A 19,689-nucleotide genomic window follows, 5' to 3' on the forward strand; every position below is an offset into this window, starting at 1 on the left:
TATACTGCAAAAGCTCTGGTGAGTCCTTGAGAATCTCCCTCTCAAAGAGCCACCCATACCAAGGATGCCACCTTTCTGCTCCTTTCACCTTACTGCGTGGCTAGTTCGTTGGCCGTTTTCTGAACTTCTTTCATGATGAGGCAATCATGTTCGTGTTTGCTCTCTTTAGTCTCCCACTACCCAGCTGTCGTGTGCAAGAGGTCACCTGTGCATATCTCAGTTCTTTCACTCTGCAGATTGAGTCCGAGGGATGATCTTATTCTCCTGTCTCTGGGTTCAGCAGCATTATTCCCTCAGCTGTTCTGCCTTTTACTATTGAGGTCACGGCAGGCTTAACCTCAGGCAGAGTACCAAAGACCTAATAAATAGGGCTCATTATTTTGGGCTTGGTGCCACGCTAACCTGGTTACAGAGCTTCCAGCTGGCACACGTCTGGCTGGGGGCTGTGCAGTGCTGATCTGAGCAGCATATCAACACCTTGAGGAATATGGGGCCGTTGCAGCCGATGTGCCCACCGAGACTGCATCATTCCCAGCAAGCGAGGCATGGCACCGGGGACTGGGAGGGGCTGCTGGTCCCAGGGCAGAGAGGGGACTGCTGGGGGCAATGGTGATTCTGCCACTGCCCCTTCCCTTGCATCCGATACTGAACAGTGCAGGATGTGACCTTGTATTGGGTTTGCGTGGCAAGGTTTTGGTAGTGGGGGGGCTACAGGGGTGGCTTCTGTGAGAAGCTGCTAGAAGCTTCCCCTATGTCCGATAAAGTTAATGCCAGCGGGTTCCAAGACGGACCTGCCGCTGGCCAAGGCCGAGCCAACCAGCAACAGTGGTAGCGCCTCTGGGATAACATATTTAAGAAAGGGAAAAGAAGTTACAGGGGAGTTGCAGTTGCAGCCAGAGAGAGAGGAGTGAGAAGATGTGAGAGGAACAACTCTGCAGACACCAAGGTCAGGGAAGAAGGAGGGGGAGGAGGTGCTCCAGGCGCCGGAGCAGAGATTCCCCTGCAGCCTGTGGTGAAGACCATGGTGAGGCAGGCTGTCCCCCTGCAGCCCATGGAGGTCCATGGTGGAGCAGATATCCACCTGCAGCCCGTGGAGGACCCCACGCCAGAGCAGGCGGATGCCTGAAGGAGGCTGTGACCCCGTGGGAAGCCTGTGCTGGAGCAGGCTCCTGGCAGGACCTGTGGAGGGAAAGAGGAGTCCACGCTGGAGCAGGTTTGCTGGCAGGACTTGTGACCCTGCGGGGGACCCACGCTGGAGCAGTCTGTTCCTGAAGGACTGCACCCCGTGGATGGGACCCATGCGGGAGCAGTTCGTGAAGAACTGTAGCCCGTGGGAAGGACTCACGTTGGAGAAGATCGTGAAGGACTGTCTCCCGTGGGAGGGACCCCACGCTGGAGCGGGGAAGAGTGTGAGGAGGAAGGAGTGGCAGAAACAGCATGTGATGAACTGACTGCAACCCCCATTCCCCGTCCCCCTGCACCACTGTGGGGGGAGGTAGAGAAAATCAGGAGTAAAGTTAAGCCTGGGAAGAAGGGAGGGGTGGGGGGAAGGTGTTTTAAGCTTTGGTTTTGTTTCTCATTATCCTGCTCTGATTTGACTAGTAATAAATTAAACTAATTTTTCCCCAAGTCGAGTCTGTTTTGCCCATGATGGTAATTGGTGAGTGATCTCCCTGTCCTTATCTCGACCCCCGAGCCTTTCGTTTTATTTTCTCCCCCTGTCCAGCTGAGGAGGGGGAGTGATAGAGCGGCTTTGGTGGGCACCTGGCATCCAGCCAGGGTCAACCCACCACAGTCCTTTACTCCTTTACAGTCTCCACTGAAGGAGAAGGTGAGTCAAGTCAGTTTGCCGAAGTGAAAGCCATCCAGCTAGCCCTAGAGATTGCTGAACGAGAAAAGTGGCCAGTACTCTATCTCTATACTGACTCCTGGATGGTGGCTAATGCCCTATGGGGGTGGCTGCAGCAGTGGAAGAAGACCAATTGGCAGCGCAGGGGTAAACCCATCTGGGCTGCTGCATTATGGCAGGACATTGCTGCCCGGGTAGAAAACATGGCTCTAAAGGTACGTCATGTAGATGCTCACATGCCCAAAAGCCGTGCCACTGAAGAACATCAAAACAATGAACAGGTAGACAAGGCTGCCAAAATTGAAGTATCTCAGGTGGACCTGGACTGGGAGTGTAAGGGTGAGCTATTTGTAGCTCAATGGGCCCACGAAACATCGGGACATCTAGGGAGAGATGCAACATACAGATGGGCTCGTGATCGAGGGGTGGACCTGACCATGGAGGCCATCACACAGGTCACTCATGAATGTGAAACATGTGCTGCAATCAAGCGAGCCACACCAGTAAAATCTCCCTGGAACAGAGGGCGGTGGCTGGGTTTTCAATATGGCGAGGCCTGGCAAATTGACTATATTGGACCACTGCCACGAACACGCCAAGGCAAGCGCTACATACTCACCATGGTGGAAGCAACTACTGGCTGGCTAGAAACATACCCTGTAAACCATGCCACTGCCCGAAACACCATCTTAGGCCTCGAAAGGCAAATCTTGTGGTGACATGGTACTCCAGAAAGAATTGAATCAGCTAATGGGACTCATTTCCGGAACAACCTCATAAACTCCTGGGCAAAGAAACACGGCATTGAGTGGGTGTATCACATCCCCTATCACCCACAAGCCTCTGGAAAGATTGAAAGATATAATGGACTGTTAAAGACTATGTTGAGAGCATTGGGCAATGGGGCATGGAAGCACTGGGATACAAATTTAGCAGAAGCCACTTGGCTAGTTAACACCAGAGGATCTGCTAACCGTCCTGGTCCTGCCCAAACAAAACCCTTACATACTGTGGGAGGAGATAAGGTCCCCGTAGTGCACATGGGGAAGTGGCTGGGGAAGGCGGTATGGATTGCTCCTCCCATGGGAAAAGGCAAACCCATTCGTGGGATTGTCTTTGCTCAAGGACCTGGGTGTACTTGGTGGGTAATGCAGAAGAATGGGGAGACCCGGTGTGTGCCTCAAGGGGATTTAACCTTGGGGGAAAAATAATCTGTGATGTGAGTTGTATGTTGTAGGAAGTAATGCAGCAGGAATGACCTGAACTGATGAAGAGTGAGTTTCACAAGGAACAAGACGAGTGCAATGATGACTGAAACTAAGCCAGTGTTGGTGCTCAACAATCAAACATACTGCTTCTCCTGTCCTGAACATCCATCTTGACAGACGGGGCCCAAGTCATAGCCTGTTTGTGAACATCTGGAGGAGTGCAAGAAGCCCATGGAATGGGAGAGTAATATCTCTCTGTTAAAGGACAGAAGATAGTAGTTAATGAGAATGTGTAAATCTGTATGTTGGGTATAAAGACGGTTTAAGTATGTAGTTTGTCGTAAGTGTTGGTAAGAAGGGATTTCAGTAATGAGAATTAAATACGATGGGATGGTTAGAAGATATATGTATATGTATGTGTGTATTAAATTATGTGGGACCTGAGCATGATGCAAATGGTATGGAATAAGGGGTGGAGATTGTATTGGGTCTAGCTGAGATGGAGTTAATTTTCCCCACAGCAGCCCTCGTAGTGCTGTGCTCTGTATTGGTAGCTAGAACAGTGTTGATAACACACCAGTGTTTTGGCTACTGCTGAGCAGTGCTCACACAGCATCAAGGCTGTCTCTCCAACATTGCCCCCCCACCAGTAGGCTGGGGGTGGGCAAGATCTTGGGAGGGGACAGATCCAGGACAGCTGACCCAAACTGACCAAAGGGATATTCCATACCATATGATGTCTGCTCAGTATAAAAGCTAGGGGGAGGAGGAGGAAGCGGGGGGCATTCGTTTGTTTACGTTTGTCTTCCGGAGCAACCACTACGCGTACTGAAACCCTGCTTCCCGGGAAGTGGTCGAACATGGCCTGCTGATGGGAAGTAGAGAATAAAATCTTTTGTTTTCCTTTGCTTTTGTGCGCAACATTTGCTTCTGCTTTATTAAACTGCCCTTATCTCCATCTACAAGCCTTTCGTTTTATTTTCTCCCCCTGTCCAGTTGTGGAGGGGGAGTGATAGAGTGGCTTTGGTGGACACCTGGCAGCCGGCCAGGGTCAACCCACTACAGTCCTCTAGTTCAAAATTAGTCTTTCAGAGCAAAACGCATCCTACAGTATGGCTTCCAGGAGCGTTACTTAGCTCCTTGGGCTCGGCACGTACTATGGTAGCGTCCTGACTGCAGATCACAGCGAGCAGCGCCCAGGTGCCCAGCAGTTCCCCTCGGCCCTCGCTGTCCTTGGGAAGGCAGCGCCGGTGTGCAGGCTGGACGAGAGCCACAACATGCTCCAGCAAGGCCCTGGCTAAGAGACCGGGAAACCAGGACTGCCGGTTGAAACAGAGAGCATGTGTTGAGCATGAAGTGAAAAGACCGACTCCTACATAAAGCAATGCTGTAGTAGCCATTTTGTAGATGCAGGTATACAAAATTACGTGCAGTAGTTGAAGCAATGTAAGAAGCTCGAGTAGGGCATGCTGCACACCTAAATGTGCACGGAGGTCACCCATCCTGCCCTGCAGCTGTGGCAATCTCTAGTAGACCTGTTTGACATATTGTTTTGGCAGATCACCATTATTAGGTTCCCTTAGCTCATGTCCCAAAGGCTGCTTTCCAGCCAGGGTAACAAGATCCATTTTGTTCCTAAACTTGTAAGTTCTAAAAATATTTAGCAGATAAAGCCCTTTATCAATGATTACACAAAAACTCCTCTACCCCGTTCCTCTTGCAGACTGCACGGCGGGTCTAGCATACTAACTGTGCCCTGCCGATAAGCAGGTGTTGCCTGCATTAGGGAAAGGCGGCTTTGCAGACCCCTTGAAAATATTAAGGCGGATGCTGCCACTGTAGTTCAGATCCTTGTTTCTTTTCATATCAGCATGGGTTATGGTGATTCTTTAGCTCCAATACAGCGGTTGGAGTGTTCCTGCCTCTTGTAAAACTGCCATCTACCAGAGGCCACAGGACAACTACCCCTATTGATGGATGCAGCACTGCTCATGCACACCACAAAAGAACTGTTACACATTTGTCGTAGTTTAACCCCAGCCAGCAACTAAGCACCACGCAGCCGCTCACTCGCTCCTCCCCCCCCGGTGGGATGGGGAGGAGAATTGAAAACAAGTAAAACTTGTGGGTTAAGAAAAGATTAATAATTGAAATAAAAATAATAATAATAATAATAAGATAATAATAATGATGATGATGATAATAGTAATGAAAAGGAAGATAACAAAAAGAGAGTGAAATATAACCCAAGAAAGACAAGTGATGCACAATGCGATTGCTTGCTGCCTGCTGACCAATGCTCAGCCAGTCCCTGAGCAGCGATCCACCCCTCCTGGCCAATTCCCCCTAGTTTATATACTGGGCATAACATCATATGGTATGGAATATCCCTTTGGCCAGTTTGGGTCAGCTGTCCTGGTGGTGTCCCCTCCCAGCTTCTTGTGCCCCTCCAGCCTTCTTGCTGGCTGGGCACGAGAAGCTGAAAAATCCTTGACTTAGTATAAACACTACGTAGCAACAACTAAAAACATCAGTGTGTTATCAACATTATTCTCATACTAAATCCAAAACACAACATTACACCAGCTACTAGGAAGAAAATTAACTATCTATATATAAAAAAATCCTGAGGGTTTTATACCTCCTAGAATTTACAGAATTTTCTGGTTCGACATCTTACTGTCGAGAGAGTTGCTTGATCCCAGGAACTACCATTTAAGTAAGTGCTTCTCTGCATCACGCATATACTTTTTGCTTGGTTCTTCTTACATTGTGTACCTACCTGATTTTTATAATTTGTCTTTTTGTTACTGATTTTTATAAAATACGCTGTATTATACAACATGTCAAGTATAAAATAGAATAAACTGAGATTCCAACTTATGCGCCTAATGTTAGAGACTTGATCCAACTTGCAACACGTTTTAGAAACAATGAGAATTAACATAAAAGCAAACAAACCCCAACTTCTCCTCCCCCAAACAAAACCTGGCAAAAACCGCAGACACTATTAAGTCTGTGGTCGTCACCGGAAAGCACACGTGTCTTTGGTGAGATCGAGCTGCCAGCTAGCAACAACAAATAATGCTTGACCTTTCGGTAACATCAAGAGAAGAGCTCTATTAATATGTGGTATTTCCTCTGTAGTAGGATTACATCCTGCCTTTACAGGAAGAGAAACTCAGACTAACTTATTTTTCTTCTTTGACTTACAATTCTAGCCTGGCAAGAAGAAATATAATTAATACTATGCAGCTTGGTATTTTGTTCAGCTCTAGGTATTCGGTTCTTTTCCTTGTGGAACACTGCTCAGATTAGTGATCGAGCCAGGGGACTTGACTTCAGTGTCAAACGTGTGTCTCCCCTGCTTGCACTTCAGCCAGTTGAGGCTAATTCCTCCTGATTTGGAAACAGTTACCAAGTCCTGTATGTGCAGCTGAGTCACACAGAAGCAAGAAGTTACTCATTAAAACTTGTTGTGCTTTTTGGAGGGAGAGAGGATGCCTAACTTTCATTCTCACACCACATGTAACATTCATTATGCTTTGGGGGGGACGGGACACAATTTTGAGTGTGGCAAAGCTTTTAATTTGCATATATACTCCAAGCATATGGTACCATTATGAACTATTGTAGCATATTTTTTTAAAAAGTATTACAGCCAGATATGCTTTTAAAATAAACCATCTGCTTTAAACCAGAGTTCTTTTGATCCTTGCCTGTGAACAGCCAGTCACCACTTTGAGACAGGAAACTCCGGGAACGGAAGGAGAGGTGTGAAATATCTGGGAGTCATTAAGCAGTGTAGCAGAAGTGTAGTTACCAGTTGCCAGGAAAAGTAAACCCTGCTTACACAAGACTTTTTTTTTTTTCTTTTCTTGGTTCAGCTGGGTCTCAAAGATTTGCTGCCATGGAATGGCAAGGTGGGCAGTACTGTGCTGGTGAAAGAGTGCTTTTGGGTTTTTTTTTTGTTGTGCCCCCCTCCCCAAGTGTGTAGTTTTTCACTGACTGGAAGAAACTGGTCGGACACAAAATAAGTGGAGAAGTGTGCAAGGCCGCACTTCAGAGAGTGCGCGTTACTGATAAAAGCTTGTACTGTAGGTTGGCTCTAGCATATGGGACAGCAAGGATTCCTTTTTCATCCTAGGTTTGTCTTGTGCTCAGGACTTACTCTGATGTTTTGTGAGGCAGCTCTTCGGGATATATTACATTTGTAACTGGAATGGCAGAAGCTCCTTAGTGATTTATAACTTGGCTATAAATATTAAGCTGGGGTCCAATTTCAGACTGCAGAAGGATGATAGTTTGTTAAAGAAGTTTAGTAAAGTAGACTTACAGAGAGTCTTTTGCTAGCTTATGGAATGTGAGTCTGAACACGGATCAGGATTTGATCACAGTCAGGTGCAAGACCAATGTTCAGAAAAGTTCACAGGGTCTGAAAGCATATGCAACGGGTCTTGAAGCCGAGCAGCATCTCATCTTAATCTAATATATAGCCCAAATGATAGCCTTCTTTCACAACTGTCAGAAGTTTAGACTAATATTTTATCTGGAATCCGGAGATCAACTGTTAAAAATATTAGACTGTAACCATGTATGAAGTTGTGTAACACTTCCCTTTTCCCTCTTCCAACATCGCCAAACTTCAACTACTTGGTCAGAAATATTTTGTATCAAAATACTGCCTGAATCTGTACTTACTTATATCTCTGCCAAAACTTTGCAGATAGTTTTGAAAAACAAAATAGGGAAGAAGCTACATTTGAGGGGAAATAGGGCAAAAACATCTACATAAGCCAGAAAGAAATAAACTGAAATTTCACACAAAATTGACTTTCAACCAAAGAGGTAACCAGGAGGATGATGAGAACAACTGGTTAGTGTATTCCGTATGAAATTCATGGTGGTGCTACTGAGTTAAATCTAGGCAGATGGAAAGTAAACTTTAGTTTTGGAGAACGATTCCCAGAACCAAGATAACGGTAAGACAAAGCATCACCTAAAGTAACGTTCAGTTGATAAAAGCCTTGAAAACCCTAGACTTGGACAAAAGGCCCAAGTACAAACGGTCCTACAATACTACTGCCCTTGCTAAACAAAAAACTTGTGAGAATTTAACTCCAGGTGTTTAAAACCCAGCAATCTTTTCAGGAATTGCAGAGCAGAGCATAATTAAGATGGCTCCGCACTGCTGTCTGTTAGCAGAATCTGAAACTTCGTAACTCAGGCCTGAAGAGGGCCTGTGAGCCCTACCAGGCTTCTTAAACTACGTCAGCTGGTCTAACACAGCAAAACCAGGAAAGTCCTCTGTATTTTAACAGCAAGATATTTAAAAACAGGGCCTCTGTGTCATCAGTAGTTACGTATGGAAAGACACGGCTACACCCCGTAGGACTCGTTCCACGCTTGACAACGTAAGTTCTTCACCTACTAACTCAGCACCTTCCCCACCAGAAGTGCAGTTGGATCTGTTAGGCTCATTACTTTCACAGTTTTATTGCTCACATGTATCTGAAATTACAAGACAAACTGAAAAACAGGAAATTCCAATTAAACATAAGAGAACTTTTTTCCTGTGAGGGTGGTATGGGTTCATAAAAGTACCATACACTTGGGTATGTATCCACCAACCTCAACCATGCTGTGATTCTGTGACTCCCTATTTCATATTCTATTGAAGAATTATGGAATAATTTAAAAAGAAGACTTTAGATGGCCTTTGCTGTAAGTACACAAATTGTCTCAAAAAGCACCGGTAAAAAGGCAGTCTCAGGATTCTTATAATTATTTGAGGCTTTAAATATTATACATCTCAGCTCTTGGCTGAAGCATACTCTGTCACAGACTTCTATCTTTTGCAACATTAGCCGTAAAGGAAGCTACCCAGCAAACCCACACAGCATGTCTACATCATATGGCCTTTGCTGGTCTTCTACATTTAATTAGAATTTAATAATTAGCTTCCACAGGGGCCTGACAAGAGATACAGACCTTGAAATCTGTCTCTCTGTTAGCATGTGGCTGAACACACACGCATAGAAGTGCTTTTTAAAATAAAGCAGGAAGTTCTCTCTTTGAATTTGAAATACAGTGTCTTCCAAGGTATTTTTAGGTGAAAAGATGTGAAAAGCAAGTGAATGAAAACCAAATGTACACAAATTTTAAAAACCTTGCCTTATGAACACAGTATAAATCTTGTCATGCTAAAATTATGTACCTAAAATTTTACCATCGGAACACACACATGCAAACTTAGTTGTTATCCAAAGAAAAGCCTTGAGTAATCAGTTTACAGCCATGTACATAAGATGGCAGTGCTTATTAGAACTACGAGTTGCTTTGATTTATTTGAAGAAGCACAAGAAAGCTTATGCAGCAAGCTCAGCAAACACTAAAAAGATCCCCAAACCAAATGCTACAACAAATTAAGTTAATATCTCATGTTAGTATGATGGCAATAGCACACATGCCTCTGGGGACTACATCAGCAAATTAAATTGTCTAAGAACAGGGCCCGGATGCAGTTGTTCAAGCACAAGCAAGTGGTTACATGCGTGCCAGGAACAGCTTGTCTCAGGTGAGATTCAGCTGTCATGAATGGTCTTGTTTGTCTCCAGAAGGCACTAAGGAGTTTTGCTGGTCTGGCCAACTATTTGCAAAAGGACCGGTCAATTTTCCTATCAGTCCTACTCTCAATTTAAATACACTGTTGAGTATCTTGTATGTAGATAGTGAACCATGTAGAGTGTAAAGTCTATTTAAAACACTGACTTCTCTGTAGGCCATAGCATTTTGCCTAAAAATGTTCGAAGGAGACTGTAATTTTCAGGAAAATCAGACAGTATTTTAACCCATTTTTGGAGTTCAAGGCTGATACAACCTTCATACACAGAATATCCAGTACGTATTTCTGTAATTCAATCAAGGACAATTTATTGGGCTGTTCCCATTTGCTTCCATATACTGAGAAAATCAAGACATTCCACAGTTGCACTGAGAAAGATTATTGAGAAATGTGATTTAAAAACTATTAAAGACTTGCTCGAATTGCCAATAAAATAATGTCTAAACAAAATATTCAGATACAATGTAATAGTTTGTTTATTTTTTTAAATCCAATTTGTAAAGGTCCCTTTTTAAACAAAACAAGAACAAAAAAATCAACACAATTCAGAAGGCTTATCTCATTTACCATATTCTTCCCCACTCTTCACTTATCATAACACAAAGCAGCAACTTATATTATTAGTGCTCATATAGTGCACTTATATGAATTTTGATTTGTGTATTAAGCTTTAAATACAATGTATTTTCCGTGAGCATAGCCCGAAGAGTACACAACATTACATTTTCAAAGCGTATGTTAAAAAAAAGGACAATAAATGTATATCCAAGACAGTCAAACTCAAATATTTTGACTTGGCAAATTCTATAACAAGTAACAGCAATTTTAAACTGTGTACAAAGCAGAACAGTGCCAACATGCCTCCGGTCTGTGAGCTATGGTAAAATATCAAGCGTACACATAAAAGAGAGAAGCCAAAGAAAACCGCCACAAATTCAGAGCTAACCTGAGGCACACCCAACTGCGACCGAACAAAGGCAGCCCACTTTCCCACTCTATAATGCAAAGAGCCCAACAACAACGAAAAGCACTTCTACGCTACAGAAAGTGAAACGGTAACTTCTTCCAATTTTGTCTCTGCATTTTTAGACAACTTGTTCAAAAAATGTAAAGATGAACATCTAGTTATACCAAACAAATGTACAAACTATAAAGTCAGAGAAGCTCCAGAAGATTGCCACTTTCAACCTTGCATAGTGATAGCTGGCATTGATATTGCTACCATAGCTTCAGCAGAAGATATGGAAAAGAAAAATCTTTACTTCCAAGTGATGCACATACGTAACATTTTCTTCACAAAATTCAGTTAAACATTGTTTTAATAAAAGGGAAAACAGCTCTAAAAAGGGAAAGATAGTGTTCACAAGCTTAGAAATAAAAAAATACAAAACCAGAACATTCCATAATAAAAAACTGAAAATAATAAACATTCCATCATAACAGCACCTATTTTATCACTAAATAAGCCCCATACATGCAACAAACTACAACTATTGTATAAGGCTGTCAAATTAAAGGTTTACTTTTCATATAAACAAAGTGTAAAAATAGCAATAAGTTGCAATCTTCAAATTTAATGCTATGTGAGGATTTTGTCCCCCCAGTTTCATTTGGTAGCAATTTCAATATGCGTTTGATATAAAGGTCATTCATCTAGGAACCGTGATACAAATACATTGTGCCTAGGACAGTATTGTCATATCTCTGTTCAACCTTGACAGAATTGGAATGCTCAACAACACTACTAAGTTCGGGGATGCTTTCAGCAGTATCCCCAAAACCATGATAGTGTCCATAGTGCAAAGTATCTCCAGGGTCTTCCACCCACGGGGGCCGGTTAGAAACACAGCTACTCGGGCTTCCGTTCAGATGTAGAGATCCACACATATCGGTGGAATTATTCATGGCTTTTTCTGGTTCCTCGGTGCCGTTACTGGCATGAATTCGATGCCTACTGGGAGAAGTTATTCCAGGAATTATTCCGTTAGGTGTTAATGTTAAACACTCCTCACGCCTGGCATCCATCCCACTGAGCTGTTGTGCGGCGGTGAAATCCAAATGTCCATTGATGGCACATCCATTTGTCAGTGCATTCAATATGGAGCTACTGCTATTCATATCTGCATTAAGAAATACACCTGTCACCAACAATTAAGAATAAATCGAAATACATCAAAATGTCTCCACTATACTCCACTTATTTAAAAAATGTTTCCATACACAGCTTTGAAAATAAATCTACCCTTTATTTATAACAATATAGGTAGTTCAAAGTCATGAGAGCTGACCAGTAAGCCTGTAGCATGGATTCTTATGTTGAAAATGCAACTATCTACCTACTTTCAACGTGTAAATATGCCTATATTAATCTTTGAAAAGACAATGGGAACTTCTCAGAATTTTTTTCACTTCACTGTTTGAAATAGCGTAGCAGACAACATTCTGGGCAGTGTTTTGGAAGGTGGAATAAAAGGCATCTTTCCACCTCAACTGTAGTGCCCTCTTGGGATGAAAGATTATGTACATACAAGAATGGAGTATCTGTGAGAGGGTGAAGGGTTGTTTTTTTTTATTTTTCAGCTGCAATTTATCCATGGCTCTTTTTTTTCTTTTTAGTGGTAACTCTCACAGTACAGTATACGCTGAAATAGGTCAAATAAAGAAATGTTATGTTGGGGTGCTAATATAAAACGTTTCAAAGTTCCTTTATTCAGAACGTACTTCAATTTATCTAGCAGCTTGCTAGATAACATACTAGGCAGTTTTTACGTATTTAATGGTAAGTTTATAATAACATCTGTACAATCCACATGCAAAATGCCACACAACAGCAACAGCAGAGTGCACAGAAGACTAAAAAAGATTAGTAGTAGGAAACAAAATTCTAACCATGTGCATGCAAAACCCACTGACAACTGTTTTAAAGCAATTTCTCCTTTGAATTTAGTAATTAGTACAATAGTTTTTATTTCCGTAAACAGATTTCATCAGTATGTCTGAAACCTATGTTTTTGCAGTGGTACTCAAAGTACTAGCACAAAAAATGGGTGATATATTCTGCCTTAAAAATGCCTACCGGTAAAGGACATCTAAAATTTACATCTATGTTGGTAAAGATGAGCAAGGCAAACGTAGAAACTACAGACCTATATGGTGACAGTTAAAGATTTCACATTCCATTATTACCCTTGGATACATGCACATATGTTTATGCATACATGAACGCATAAACCTATGTGCAAAATAGGATTGCATTTACTGCGTGTTTCCAATTCAAGCCAGTAAGTCTGCTGGTAACTTCCCACATTTGTAAAACACTGGGTTCCTGTTTAAGTGACACATAATGAGTACCACTGTTTGACAAGGAAGAATCTGAAGTTTTGGTTCTCTGTTAGTCCTTTGCATGGATATTATTTGAAATACGGATTATGATACTGATACTTCACATACAGCAATACATAATGCCAACAAATGTGTTCGATTTGTAACTCACTGGATGTACTAACTGGAGTTTCCTGTTTAGTCCCTACATGAGTTAAAATAACCGCATCAGCCGAACTCACTAACCACAAATTCTTATTGAAAGTAGACAAAAAACCCCACCCAAACCCATCAAGACATCAAAGCTAATATTTCAGTGATGAAAACGCACAGAAGGAATTTCATATAGTGTTTATTAACTGAAAAGTGCAAAATTTTAACTGTTTAAAAATAAATCCTTATAGGCTGGCTTTGCCAAATCAAATTTAATAGAAATGGCACTACTGCTAGTTAATATGCAAAAGTAGGTAATGAATAGTTCTAGTGATAATTATAGAATGTTATTATTTGTTAAAAATTAGCACCTATAGTAATAAGAGTGTATTTATGAAAGACAATCATTTTTCCATAAATAAGAACACTTAGTAATTATCACTGGAAAATATCATAGTCTACTTTTTAAGTACTAATTATACATATATGTATATATATTTATTCCTAATATATTAAAATATTTTTTAATTATCATTCCCTTTGGTGAATCAGATCTGTGGTACAAAGCATAAACATATTTATCACAGAACAAATTAAAGTAAGAAATTCATTTCTGAATGTAATAATGCACTATCATAGTAACTCCATGCCTGTACCTATGAAGTGCATGGAAAAAGCTGACCCAGGACAGTTTTAATCGAAACTCTATACACATCCTGGGGTTACCAAAAGCATCTTGATTAAGAAGCCCTTCAAAAAACTTAGAGTATTAATATTCACTAATACTAGTAACATTTTGATTGTTTCATGAAGATTGGCACAAACCACAAAAACTGTTTTCCAAGGTACGTTAGTTCCAAATACTAGTTTAAGACTTGCGATGTCCAGTTTTTTATTTACATAAAAAAAACCCACAGCAGGATCCTGTACTTATATCATTGTGTCTGAACAAGTTCTGAACACATGGTATACATCTAGACTATTCTTTATAGTATTTGTTGAACTATTTGGAATATAGTGTAGTTGTAATATACGTTATTTTCAAAGCTATATAAGCACTAGGATATGTTTCCCTATCAAGTCTTCTTATTAGCAATTAAATCTATTGAATGGAAATGAATTTAATAATTTAAATTATTTCTGAATTTCCTTTAACCTGAAATTATAGCAACCAAAAGCAAGGCACAACGTAATACAAGCCTCAGGTTAGAAGTGAAACAGCCATTGTGGATTTCTCTTTATCTGAAATAATAATATAAACCTTGTCTTTCACCATTACAATATATTGCATGTAACAGCTAATTTTAGATACCTACTGAAGTCCCAATATAATGCGTGTTACAGCAATACAATAGTTTTCAAGACTCTAGACAACAATGTGCAAAAATAAAGGACTAAGTTTTATACTCAAATTAAAAATAAAATGCATATTGATTCTTGCAACGACAAGGAGTTTGCATTGCAGAAACAGTGTATATTTCAATTTCTTTTGGTCCAACAGAAGTACTCTCCTGTTGTTTGGTGTCTTCAACCATTTGAATGTTGTTGTAGTTAACAGGAAACTGTCCACTCCCACCTGATACAACAGCAAACTCTCTATCAACGTGCATATTGTCAGCATCATCCTCAACTCCTCCATTCATCATTGGTATTAAGCCATCAAAGCTGTAAGCTGATAAAAAAAAAAAGTCACGTTTAGTCACTGGTCCACACTTGAAAACTCAGCCAACAAACAGATGAGTACTTTGATTATTAAAGGTTTTTACAAAGAAATGTAAATTTTTCATTTTCATCTGAAAACTTCTGACGTTTGAGATTCCAAATGCAGAATAAGTCAATGCTAAGTACTTGCACATTCATTTTAATCTCTTAAAATGGAGAATTACCAGTGTACCTGTGAGACTTTGCACCTACATATCAAACAATTATTAGTGTGATATACTAATAGATTGAATAAAGAGCAATTTAAGTTACTCATATTTAGGCTTTACAGCTAGTGTGCCCGACAGATAAAAAGCAGTCTGCACCTCACATTTGTCTACTGTCAGCCTGGACTGCTCCCTCTTTCACTCCCTAGGGCCGGTTCCCAGTAATGCATGCCCTATTCACACCAGACTGCTTCAGGGATCCCTTCAAGAGCTGAACAAACAGATCTGTCTTCCGAGAAAAGCCGGCAAGTGGTTAGACTGCTGTGGGAAATGCTTTAATAAGCAAGATGGGCTTGACTTCACTACCTCTTGTACCTGCCACCCAAAGCACTGCTCCAGTACTATCCCAGCAGACCCTGCATGCCTCTCACACTGGCATTAACACACCTTTCTATATGCACTGCACACACTCTTAACATTATGTTGTAAAGGGCTACTTTAGTAGACTGCAAGTCAGCTCTCATTACCTTGGGCACAACAGAAATTTTCGTAAACTATTCATTTAAGAACCTTAAGCAACAGCTTAAGTGTTTCAGGGCCAAAGAGATCATACAATGCTTAAAGGAGAACAGGGCCCTTGGATCAGTAGGCTTCAAATCACCCTAAACCAGGAAAGGCAAGGCATTTTTTCTATTTACCTAGAGGAATACAGAAGCGCAGTTTCAGGCTGGCCAATTCAAAGGTACACCTGCAATGCCTCCATCGCCACCTCTCAAACAACACCTAAAAGCAGCTGTGCCAAGGCTTGTGATACTGATACAGTCAGTCACCGGTTGGGTACAGCAAGTCAGTACTGTGTGTGGCATGTACAGCACAGTGCAAAAGCCAACCTGTCAAGGGCCATGAACCAGAGGGGCTAGGATTAGGACTGCTGTGAACACACCCCTGTGACCACTTGGCCTGGTGTGGATCATCCTTATCTTTGACCCTGTGCACCATCCTCCACCAACCAGCCCAGGAAGCAAGGTGAAATTTCTGGAACCGATTTCAGGAAAATGGACATAAAATCCAACTAATGTTTCTAAGTCAAAATTATCTGGTGTACACTCTGAAAGTGGCCACTGATTTACTTTTGTTAAGTTCAGCTTCAGCTTTTGGAGCTCATTTTTGTGTTACATTTGAAGAGAGTAATTAGTTTCTATCACAGTATATCGTTTATCAGTGTTGCTTAATTTTGAGGTGGAAGGTTTTTTTAATACTATGCACCCGATAGCATATCCATGTGTATGCCTATAAACAAAATTACAGGTAAGTAACCCCCACCCACTGCCCAGTTTAGCTATTCCAGGATCAAGGGTGAAGCACAGCTTAAGTATTTCCTCTTCTTCCAACTCTGCTGCTTACAGGTTCTTGTAAGGGGCATATACTGTGCCTGGTCACAACGAGCGGGTTTTTTCAAAGCACCGATTGTTCTAATTTGGGGTATGGCCATCAAAACCTGACTCTTCCTCACAAATACAAGTTGCCCGCACTCTCTCTGAACACCTGGACTCTCCTGGGCAAATAGTCTTTAAAGGACAACAGACCAGCGTGGTTTTAGTAAGGGCAAAATTACCACAAAATTGGGTTTGTTTTGTAAAAAGGCTAGCTAAGCACAAAGATGTACTCATGACTTCTCATTACTCAGCTCTATGGTTTACAAAGCGCCTCAAGAACCGTGACTCATTCTCACTCCAATAGACTTTTTACATTGATATGATAGGTTTACGGATGCTGATATCTCCGAGGGCAGACACGTCAGATTAGAAACTTCAGCTTCTGCAGTTGGGATGCATCTCTTAATTACTCTAAAAACCTTCAAGCAAACGCAGTAAAGCTTTTGGCTTTGTTTGCAAAGGTCTTAAAAAGTCATACTGGCAAGAAGTTCAAAAATAACCTACTCTGCTTCTCTAACATCTCTGTAATTGCTTAGATCTTGTCACTTAAACATACTATTTGTTTGCTCAATCTAATGTACCCAGTGGCCCAACTGTTTATGCTGAAAGGTAATGCAGATACTGCTATTTCATGGCAACATATAGAATAAAAATAGCTAGCCCAGTGCCACTCCCACAGGTCGCGGGGAAATGCTACCTATTGACTAAATTGGAGCCATTTTCTGAAACTGAGATTGCTGGTTATCAACAGTCAGAAGGAATAGCTCTTCAAAACAAAAGATACGTATCTTTGACTTCATGCAGCACCTCCCAGTAACAGAACATGAATGCACTGAAGACATCTTTCCATAGCTGTTATGGGCATCTGTACACTTAAGTTTTCTCATTCTATATAGCCCCTTAAGGACGTTATGCCTGAAAAGCAGTCTTGCACTTAATTGCATAGGCACTCTTCTCCATCATGAAATTATTTATAGTTTAGTCCAACTACATGAAGTAACATATCCCATTTATGACTGGCTATGGAGTACCCTGTGAAGGCCTCTGATTCTGGTATAGTTGAAATGGTGGCTGGATAGCAAGTACTAAAGCAAATACCAGAGTGTGTCAATATTGATGTAATTTATGTTGTCCATGTCATATTTAGAAACTTTGTTTTGGTCTCAATTCCCCTCTTGTTATCTGGAATTAAGCACTATTTGAGCCAATTTTATTTGGCTCACTGAAAGTCACACCTGTTAGAACAACATAAACTTTAACTGAAGAAAGTGTCTTCAATGAAGACCTACAAAGTCCCTTTCCTGATCCTAGACACAGGAAAAACAAACGAGGTTTGAGTGCAGAATGCCGCATTCTTTTTAATAAGAATTTAATGGGATGACCAACAAAAAGGAAGCAGAGGATATTCTCAATTGTGTTATTCAAGGTGTTCATAAGATGTAAAAAAAAGACTTCTTCATATAGCCACCAAAAAATATCTTCGAGGTTGTACTATCACATCATTGCTGGCGGAGGAAGAAGGACTATCCTCAATGCACAAGGCTGAATAGGAATCCTTAAGGTTCATTCTAGTCTTACATCCTCCTATAAAATATCAGTTCCCCTTGGAACATGATCCTGGAAACTTAAGGTATTTTAACTTAATGTCACAGACATAATCCCTCTCGATTTGAGAAACTTTTTTGCATTAAATTTCTTTCATCCATCTTACCTAGCAAACAATTTTTGAATTAATCCTGAAGTGGAAAATTACCATCAGAACATCTGGGCATCTTTGTGAATTAACGCAACATTATTTGGCTCTCCTGAAGAAGAAATTGAGGAAGGAGTAGCAGCTACTTTCAGCTCCTACTCCTCCACATACTATTCTTGGCATCATGTAACTTTAGCACTCTCTGGAAATAGAAATTTCTGAACACACCAAGATGATGACAGGGAGAACTGGGATCTCGTGGCATGGAATAACTGTGTTCATCTGCTTCTTGTATGAATATGTAATTTAGATATGTACGTGAGTTTGTCAATAATACTCAACATCCACTCTGAAAGGCTTTAAAATGTTTATTTTCCTTTCTCAGCAACAGTATCACCCCATCCCTTTTACCTCTGAGGTCTCACCTTCTGTTCTAGCCTTCTTTACTCCAGCAGACTCTGTATCTTCAAAGGATCTCTTTCGACTTGTCCCACCACTGAATGGATTGGGACCTGCATTCTGATGAACCCCATTTAAGGTGCCATTGCTATAGAAACGATTCAGGTGACAGTTCTGGAGGTTCAAGAGAAACTGGGCACATTCTTGGAAGCCCTGGGTATGTGCAAGGTCTGCTGCTGTCAGGCCACTGGCATTTCTCAAGCTGTACAATACAAAGAAACTGAATTACACTCATTCATCAAGCTAGCTTGCTGCTGCTGCTGCCCTTACTGACTATCTATCTGTTGGTGATGAGAGAAAACATACACTTAGCAAATTTCCATTAAGAAATTAGTTATCAATCTTAGTTTTATAACTAACTTAACTTTTCGCACATATATCTGGCTTCTAAGCAAAATTTGGGAGACAATACACTTTTAAATAAAATCAATATACTATGTGCCTTAAAAAAACATCTTCCTATTTAAACTTCTCAAAATGCTTTAGTCTAAAATAGTCTGAAGTATCTGATCTTTACATAAACTTCAGACTAATTTAAGCCTTGAATTTTACCATCTTCTGCAGTTTATTCTGCAATCTATTGCTTTAACTTGAGCAAAAGATCAAATACTCAAAACAAACTTAACATGACTTGGCAATTGTCCATGGCATTTTGGTTTCTAAGGTAACAACAACATCACTATTCTTCCTAACAATAAAATATATACATATATAGAAAAAGATAGATAGATAAAGATGCTATACTTAGTTATGCTTTGCTTATACTTTTTTTTCTGGTTTGTTTCTCATTTCAAAGTGTGTGACATCATAAGTGCCGGGACTTGCTTTGTTATTTGAACCAAGACTTTTCCATGCACAAGAGAATGGCACTGGATTTTGAATATTCTAATGCATCAAGGAGATTATAAATGAAATGAGGTAGGACATGTCGAGATGTAGAGGTTTAATTTGAAACAGTGCCGTATCACATGCATTTACACAAACATACAGTATGTCTGTGCTTAGAAATATAGGCTAACTTCATAAGGAAGTGCACAGAAGTGGAGACAAGAGGGCCAGAAATGACAAAACTAGACT

At 41.0% G+C, this 19,689-nt stretch overlaps 1 protein-coding gene across 1 annotated transcript in view; it reads right to left on the minus strand.

Moving 5' to 3' along the window:
* Positions 1 to 10,134: 10,134 nt before the first annotated feature.
* The window catches only part of ANKRD10 (ankyrin repeat domain 10), a 38,331-nt gene continuing 28,776 nt past the window's right edge, over positions 10,135 to 19,689 (minus strand). The window contains exons 4-6 of the mRNA XM_050906240.1: positions 18,579 to 18,814; positions 14,733 to 14,828; positions 10,135 to 11,802 (exon numbers count right to left, since the gene is read on the minus strand). Coding sequence (XP_050762197.1) covers positions 11,336 to 11,802; positions 14,733 to 14,828; positions 18,579 to 18,814 — 799 coding nt within the window. The 3' untranslated portion in view covers positions 10,135 to 11,335. The remainder of the gene's footprint in view (positions 11,803 to 14,732; positions 14,829 to 18,578; positions 18,815 to 19,689) is intronic.

Source organism: Gymnogyps californianus, chromosome 1 (genome assembly GCF_018139145.2).
Source record: "Gymnogyps californianus isolate 813 chromosome 1, ASM1813914v2, whole genome shotgun sequence".
Lineage (NCBI taxonomy): Eukaryota > Metazoa > Chordata > Aves > Accipitriformes > Cathartidae > Gymnogyps > Gymnogyps californianus.